Source organism: Scyliorhinus torazame, chromosome 11 (assembly GCF_047496885.1).
Source record: "Scyliorhinus torazame isolate Kashiwa2021f chromosome 11, sScyTor2.1, whole genome shotgun sequence".
Classification (NCBI taxonomy): Eukaryota; Metazoa; Chordata; class Chondrichthyes; order Carcharhiniformes; family Scyliorhinidae; genus Scyliorhinus; species Scyliorhinus torazame.
The window spans coordinates 41,293,779-41,302,219 of record NC_092717.1 but is presented as its reverse complement, the minus strand read 5'-3'; the positions used below and the strand labels follow the sequence as shown (position 1 = coordinate 41,302,219).

Here is an 8,441-nt window from a genome sequence, read left to right as displayed (position 1 = left end):
TGCAGTTTCAGGTTGCAGTATTGGTGCTTTATCACGAATACTTGTATCACGACTACTTCATATTTATTTGTGCACGTGAGACCGTGCGCATTGGAACTGCGTTAAATTACTAAAATTCACAACCAACCAATAACCTGAAAATTTTAAAATCTACTTAATTTTACTAATCTGTTCTCCATCTTCTATCATGTCGAGCCCATTCTCCAATCATGGATCATTGTACTAACAAAAGTGACTTGAAAGGAAACTGGTGTATTTTCTTATTCAACATTAGCTCCAAGGTTAAACAAATCTTTGGTGTGAACACAAGCCCATATGGATGTCAGCTTTTGATACCAGATACTGTCTCCCCAACTAACTTCGCTAACATGCCAGGAACAATTGGTCCAAGGAATTCTACAAAACAATATGTAACCTGTAAAAGTGAGCTTAAATTGTTGTGACCAGTTTTGTAATTGTGAAGTTTCATATTCTAAAATAACATTTAAAAACTCCAAAACATTAAGTCCTTTAATGTATCTGCGCCTCAATTACCTGTTACACTAACCATAGAATTCCTACAGTGCAGAAGGAGGCCATTCAGCCCATCGATTATGTTTACTTTAGTGATGGAAAGGGATAGGTATATGCCGCAGGGCAAGAGTTATATCTGGGGGAAAGGCAATTATGATGCGATGAGGCAAGACTTAGGATGCATCGGATGGAGAGGAAAACTGCAAGGGATGGGCACAATGGAAATGTGGAGGATGTTCAAGGAACAGCTACTGCGTGGCCTTGATAAGTATGTACCTGTCAGGCAGGGAGGAAGTGGTCGAGCGAGGGAACCGTGGTTTACTAAAGCAGTCGAAACACTTGTCAAGCGGAAGAAGGAGGCTTATGTAAAGATGAGACTTGAAGGTTCAGTTAGGGCTCTTGAGAGTTACAAGTTAGCTAGGAAAGACCTAAAGAGAGAGCTAAGAAGAGCCAGGAGGGGACATGAGAAGTGTTTGGCATGTAGGATCAGGGATAACCCTAAAGCTTTCTATAGATATGTCAGGAATAAAAGAATGACTAGGGTAAGAGTAGGGCCAGTCAAGGACAGTAGTGGGAAGTTGTGCGTGGAGTCCGAGGAGATAGGAGAGGTGCTAAATGAATATTTTTCATCCATATTCACACAGGAAAAAGACAATGTTGGCGAGGAGAATACTGAGATACAGGCTACTAGACTAGAAGGGCTTGAGGTTCATAAGGAGGAGGTGTTAGCAATTCTGGAAAGTGTGAAAATAGCTAAGTCCCCTGGGCCAGATGGGATTTATCCTAGGATTCTCTGGGAAGCTAGGGAGGAGATTGCTGAGCCTTTGGCTTTGATCTTTAAGTCATCTTTGTCTACAGGAATAGTGCCAGAAGACTGGAGGATAGCAATTGCTGTCCCCTTGTTCAAGAAGGGGAGTAGAGACAACCCCGGTAACTATGGACCAGTGAGCCTTACTTCTGTTGTGGGCAAAATCTTGGAAAGGTTTAAAGAGATGGGATGTATAATCACCTGGAAAGGAATAATTTCCCGTACCAGCCTCCCCGAACAGGCGCTGGAATGTGGCGACTAGGGGCTTTTCACAGTAACTTCATTGAAGCCTACTCGTGACAATAAGCGATTTTCATTTTCATTTTCATTTCATTTCAATTTGATTAGAGATAGTCAACACGGTTTTGTGAAGGGTAGGTCGTGCCTCACAAACCTTATTGAGTTCTTTGAGAAGGTGACCAAACAGGTGGATGAGGGTAAAGCAGTTGATGTGATGTATATGGATTTCAGTAAAGCATTTGATAAGGTTCCCCACGGTAGGCTACTGCAGAAAATACAGGGGCATGGGATTCCGGGTGATTTAGCAGTTTGGATCAGAAATTGGCTAGCTGGAAGAAGACAAAGGGTGGTGGTTGATGGGAAATGTTCAGACTGGAGTCCAGTTACTAGTGGTGTACCACAAGGATCTGCTTTGGGGCCACTGCTGTTTGTCATTTTTATAAATGACCTGGAGGAGGGCGTAGAAGGATGGGTGAGTAAATTTGCAGATGACACTAAAGTCGGTGGAGTTGTGGACCGTGCGGAAGGATGTTACAAGTTACAGAGGGACATAGATAAGCTGCAGCGCTGGGCTGAGAGGTGGCAAATGGAGTTTAATGCAGAAAAGTGTGAGGTGATTCATTTTGGAAGGAATACCAGGAAGACTGAGTACTGGGCTAATGGTAAGATTCTTGGCAGTGTGGATGAGCAGAGAGATCTCGGTGTCCATGTACATAGATCCCTGAAAGTTGCCACCCAGGTTGAGAGGGTTGTTAAGAAGGCGTACAGTGTGTTAGCTTTTATTGGTAGAGGGATTGAGTTTCGGAGCCATGAGGTCATGTTGCAGCTGTACAAAACTCTGGTGTGGCCGCATTTGGAGTATTGCGTGCAATTCTGGTCGCCGCATTATAGGAAGGATGTGGAAGCATTGGAAAGGGTGCAGAGGAGATTTGCCAGAATGTTGCCTGGTATTGAGGGAAGATCTTATGAGGAAAGACTGAGGGACTTGAGGCTGTTTTCATTAAGAGAGAAGGTTAAGAGGTGACTTAATTGAGGCATACAAGATGATCAGAGGATTGGATAGGGTGGCTAGTGAGAGCCTTTTTCCTCGGATGGTGATGTCTAGCACGAGGGGACATAGCTTTAAATTGAGGGGAGATAGATATAGGACAGATGTCAGAGGTAGGTTCTTTACTCAGAGAGTAGTAAGGGCGTGGAATGCCCTGCCTGCAACAGTAGTGGACTCGCCAACACTAAGGGCATTCAAATGGTCATTGGATAGACATGTGGACGATAAGGGAATAGTGCAGATGGGCTTTAGAGTGGTTTCACAGGTCGGCGCAACATCGAGGGCCCAAGGGCCTGTACTGCGCTGTAATGTTCTATCGAGCTTGCATCAACCCTTTGAAAGAGCACTCTACCTAGACAACACTCCCCCGCCCTATCCCCATAACCCCACCTAACCTGCACAACTTTGGACTGTGGGAGGAAACCGGAGCACCCAGAGGAAACTCACGCAGGCAAGGAAAAAGTACGCAAATTCCACGTAGCCACCCAAGGCCGGAATTGAACCTGGGTCCCTAGTGCTGTGAGGCAGCAGTGCTTACTACTGTACCGCCGTGCCGTGGCCCATGTTGCATATTTATCCTGAATTCCCTTTTGGATTTATTAGTGATTGTCTCGTATTAATTTGCCTTCCCCCCCCCCCCCCCCCTTCCCCACAAGTAGAAAGTGTTTCTTTCACACCTAACTCGCTCAAACCTTTCAAAATGCTGTCATTATTTGAAAGACTTAAATCTAGAGAACAAGCCCCAGCCTTTCATGATTATTATAACCTCTTATTCTGGTAACATTCTTGTGAATGTTTTTGGACCTTCTCCAGTGCCTGTATACTCCCTCTATAATATAAAGACCAGAATTGTGCATCATAATCCAAAGTAGGGCATGAATCATAAGTTTACCGTGATTTCACTGCTTTTCTAGCTCTGGAAATGAACTCCATTGTTTGGTTTATGTTTTTCTTTGCCTTTATTAACCATTACTTTTAATGATTGGTGAATCTGTGCCTCTGCAACACTTTCTTTCTCTATCCCCACTTAGACTCTTCTTTCCCCAAGCTATAAGTGGCATAGTGGTTAGCACTGCTGCCTCACAGCGCCAGGGACCCAAGTTCAATTACGACCTCTGGTGACTGTCTGCAAAGGTTTCTTCGGGTGCTCTGGTTTCCTCCCACAGTCCAAAGGTGTGCAGGTTAGGTGGACTGGCTATGCTAAATTGCCGCTCGGTGGGGTTACGGAGATAGGAGGGGGGGGGGGGTGGAGGTTGGGCCTAGTTAGGGTGCCCTTTTGGGGGAGGGAGGGTTGGTTCAGACTCTATGGGCTGAATGTCCTCCTTCTGCACTGTAAGGTTCTAAGATTCTATGATAAGTGCATGTGACCTCATTTTTCCAACCAAAATGCACCAGCTCTCACTTATCAATTTTAAAATTCATGGGTCAATTAAGCATCCATTTTAAAGTTCATTAATGCATGTTACTTAACCGCCACTCCCCACGCCCTGTCCCACCCCAAACAATTTGGTGCTGTTGCAAAATTAGAAATCTTGGTGATTGTCAAATCCAAATCATTGTAAATTGTGAACAGTAGGCCCTGCACCAGTTGCTATGCAACACCACTACCCACCTTCTGCCCACCTCTCTGTGTAGCTGCTCTTAACCCTGACTCTTTGTAGACACTTATTCTGTTATGTGTCCTGGCTCCTTCCCTATGACGTTAGTTGTGAATCTAGTAGAATCAATAACTTTGCGAAGACCTTTATTAAAATTCCAGATTTTACTTTGATTACATTATCCTTGTATGTTGCTTCAGATAATTCAATAAGGTTGGTCAAGCATAACCTTCTGTTTTGAACTTTGTTCTTGATGGTTTTTCTTTTTTTGATTAAAGGTTCTATTTTTTTTTCTTCATTGTGACATTCAGTTAACTGTTCTCTGGACCTGGTCTATTGCCCTTTTTTGATTAACATTCGCTGCTTGCCAATCGTCTGGCACTATTCCCTTTCCTAATGAATTGTTATGCAAGTGTAATGGTGACACTTCCCCCCCCCCCCCCCAACTTATGTTGGATGCAATCTGCTGGACCAGAGTTTTATCTTTTTCAATGCCAAGAGCAAAATACTGTGGATACTGGGAATCTGAAAAACAAGCAGGGAAAGATGGAAATATTCAGTAAGTCTGACAGCATTTGAGTTGACATTGCCAATGGCAGAATAATGAAGAGCTACTTTTGAAAGCAAAACATGGGAGAAAAATGAATAAACTAAAAGTTGTTGTTGAATTAGAAGTTTCACCTTGACCCCACGAAGAAAATATTTGAAACTCCATAATATCTCCCCAAAACCTTGCAACTTACTGGTTACTAAATTGTACCCGACAAGAGGGACACTCTGGTTATAGATCCACTGTATTCTGTATAAAAACTTTTTGTAGTAATGACAGTCTTTCAGTGCATCCAGATTGCAGCAGCCAAGAGCAGTATTATTTGCACTGGAAAACATTTAAGCAATCGCAACCTTCAGGAGGCTTCATTCCTCCCTCTCTAGGAAGCACAGGATTAATCTGATTGCTGTTCTAAATCCCATGTTAATCTGCCACTCCTCACCAGTACAGAATAGCACCACTACATCTTTTCAAATCGTGTCACGAAAATTAATCCACTTCCAAACTTTTGAATCTTTGTTCAGAAAGTTTATCCTCCACCCAGTCTAGCGTCACCCAATATGCGGTGCAGTTGTGTCACACGTCTCTTGTTCATATTTTTCCCTTGACGCTTTACTCACCCCAGTAATTCAATTTAAAAAAAAAAAAAAATACTGGAAACTATGTCTACAGTGAAATGAGCTAATTGGATTGCACAGACGTTCAATTCTGACCCCACAAATCCTGCAGTACCTGCTGAACTTTGTACCTGTGCTCCCAGTGCATGATGCTGTACACCAGGAGAGCAAAGTGTAAAATGCATCCTGCGGTGTTTGCTGAAGGCGAGCCAGTGGAAATGTACAACTGCAGTTAGAAAAAGATAGCAGCTTTAAACAAGTGCTGTAGGTTCTGATGAAAGGTCAGAGATCTGAAACGTCAACTGTTTCATCCTCCACACATCCTGCCGTTGCCTACTGTGTTTCCAGCATTCCTGTTTTTTATTTCAAATTTCCAACATTGCAGTATTTTTGCTTTTTGGAAAACAGAGTATGATGGTGAGCTTTAAATTTACCATAATGGAGAAAGAAGACTTCTGGATGGATAATGGGAACAAACAGATATTCAAGATAGTTTCATTTTTATATTCTAGCAACACAAAGGGTGAGCGGACAAAACAAATTTACCTTATTTTTAAAGACTTTAGGCTGGAGGTGTTCACAGAATCATAGAGACCATTTGGCCCATCAAGTCTGCACCGACCCTCTGAAAGAGCAGACTACCTAGTCCCCCACCCTATCCCAGTAACCCCACCTAACCTATTGGACACGAGGACAATTTAGCATGGCCAATCCACCTAACCTGCACATCTTTGGACTGTGGGATGAAACCGGAGCACTCGGAGGAAACCCACGCAGACGTGAGGAGAACGTGCAAACTCCACACAAACGTGACCCAAGGCTGGAATTGAACCCGGGTCCCTGACGCTGTGAGGCAGCGGTGCTGACCACTGCCATCGTGCCATTGATCTGAGCAAAGAAGCGACATCTTGCGCAAAGATGTTTCTGGTCAGAATTCTAGTAGACGATTGAAGTGTGTAATTTGTTAACAAGGCACTGTATTTTTAATCTTGTTTCGATGTAAATTGTCTACATTGTTCTTCCTGTTTAGTATTTGGAGTTGAGCCAGATATGACCAGAGAAGGTGGAAGCATTCCAGTTACCTTGACATTCCAGGAAGCTACAGGAAAAAATGTTATGTTACTGCCGATTGGAGCTGCAGATGATGGTGCTCATTCACAGAATGAAAAAATCAACCGGTAAGAGGCAATATTCTTAAGCATTGTCTCCGTGAGTCTGTTTCAGATTGTTGGTCGAGTCGTCCTGATAATACGAGAATAAATATAATTGCATCTTGTCAAATATTTTTGAACTTCTTCCTGCCTACTTTTCATTCTAAAAGCTCTCCCTTCCTCTCTTCTCTCCCTCCCTGCCGCTCGCTCTCCCTCTCCCTCCCTTCCTCTCCCTCCCCATCTCTTCCTCCCTCTCTCTCTCTCTCTCTCTCTCTTTCTCTCCTATATGTTGGACTGAGGTCCATGGGTTTTTGCTGCCCTCTATGGGAGAAGAAAGCCGGAGCAGCCTAACTGCCTCTATAGGATGTTCAAGTAGGCCTGCAGAATAAGTAGGAATCTTGGATGCTTCTTTATTCTCTTTTAACCCCACTTGTCCAACCATAACAGCCCAGGCTGAATTACCACATTAGTTCAGATTCTTTATCTATGCACAAGCATATTATTTCCTTAATGTTTTTAATTCCCTCTCCCCTCTCCGGATAATACTTCTACACAAAGTGCATGAGGGGGGATATAGACAGTTGCCCTCTTTTGAGGGATTAGATCAAATTTAGCACCTTACTCTAGTGTGTGCGACCTCTCTGCTCTACTCTGCAGGAACAGTCAAAATACAGAGGAGCTGAGTGGCTTCAAATGGATACAAGGTTGAAATTTCTGTTCTCAAAATGAGAGCCCTCTGCTTGAGGGTAAAGTTGGGAATATGTCTATTATAAAATTATAACATAGAAATTTACAGCAGAGAGACAGGCCATTTGGCCCAACTGGTTGATGCTGGTCCGAAGGCCGAGCAGGCCCTTCCACTCCTTTCCCCGTGTACTCCTTCGAGCTCCCTTTTAAAATGGTGTAATGCAACCGAGCACAAAGCATCAAAATGCAACTTCATCAAATAAATATTGGTTTGCATTTGGACCTTATTCTGTTTTTAATGTGCCTATTCAGTATTTTTTTTTTTTAATACCTCTTCCAGCACTTCCACTGATATTGGGCAGAGAGATATACAACAGCAATTTAGATTTATGTAGCTCCCTTTTTAATGCAGAAGACAAAGTATTTGACCAAGGAGGATCAAAAAATGAACACTGAGCCAAGTTAGGGGTGACCAAAAGCAGGTCAATGAAGTGGGTTTTAAAGAGAGAATTTGAGAATGGGGGTAGGATACAGATGATGGCACTGCTGCCGTTGATTGGACAAAGACGGGAGGAAGCCAAAAGAGAAGAGTTTGAGGCATAGCATAACTTTTTTAAAATTGTTGTTGTTTCTCCAACAGGACCAACTATATTCAGGGAATCAAGGTGCTTGGTGCTTACTTCCATGAAATTTCTTTGTTGAAGTGAAAACAGTACTGGATTGATAGAATTGCTGAAGTGATTTCTAAAACTGCACATCCAATGGAAAACCTTTAACTGTATACTGTATGAGGACATAATTCTGGATAATGTGTTATGTAGCAGACACATTACTGTGCAATCAAGTGTAAATATTAAAAGATCCTGTTTTGATTTATTTTATAGCTGAACTGTAAGATTACATTTTGAATGTGCTGATTAATCACTCGTCCAGCTCAAACGGTCTTGTGAATTATTGTACCTTGTTGTAAATGATGTGGTAAACATGGCTGTGATTAAAAACTCAAACCTCCAAATTTGGAATTTCTGTTTGAAAATAATAGTAATGCAAGTGTTTTGCTTCATTAGAAATAAAATTAGTATATAGCATTTTGTTTAAAATTCCCTCAATTACAATATTTCTAATCCTTGGAGCTTTGCTGATGTACTCGTATACTAAGGTTATGAGAGCAACCAATGGTTAATCACAAGCTGCAATTTATAATTTCACACCTGCCCCACTTCCTATGT

General features: G+C 42.5%; 1 protein-coding gene across 1 annotated transcript in view; it reads left to right on the top strand.

The window, feature by feature from the left end:
* The window catches only part of LOC140385243 (cytosolic non-specific dipeptidase-like), a 39,281-nt gene extending 31,054 nt beyond the window's left edge, over nt 1–8,227 (top strand). The window contains exons 11-12 of the mRNA XM_072467169.1: nt 6,405–6,552; nt 7,853–8,227. Of these exons, the coding sequence (XP_072323270.1) occupies nt 6,405–6,552; nt 7,853–7,919 (215 nt within the window). The 3' untranslated portion in view covers nt 7,920–8,227. The remainder of the gene's footprint in view (nt 1–6,404; nt 6,553–7,852) is intronic.
* Nucleotides 8,228–8,441: the final 214 nt, after the last annotated feature.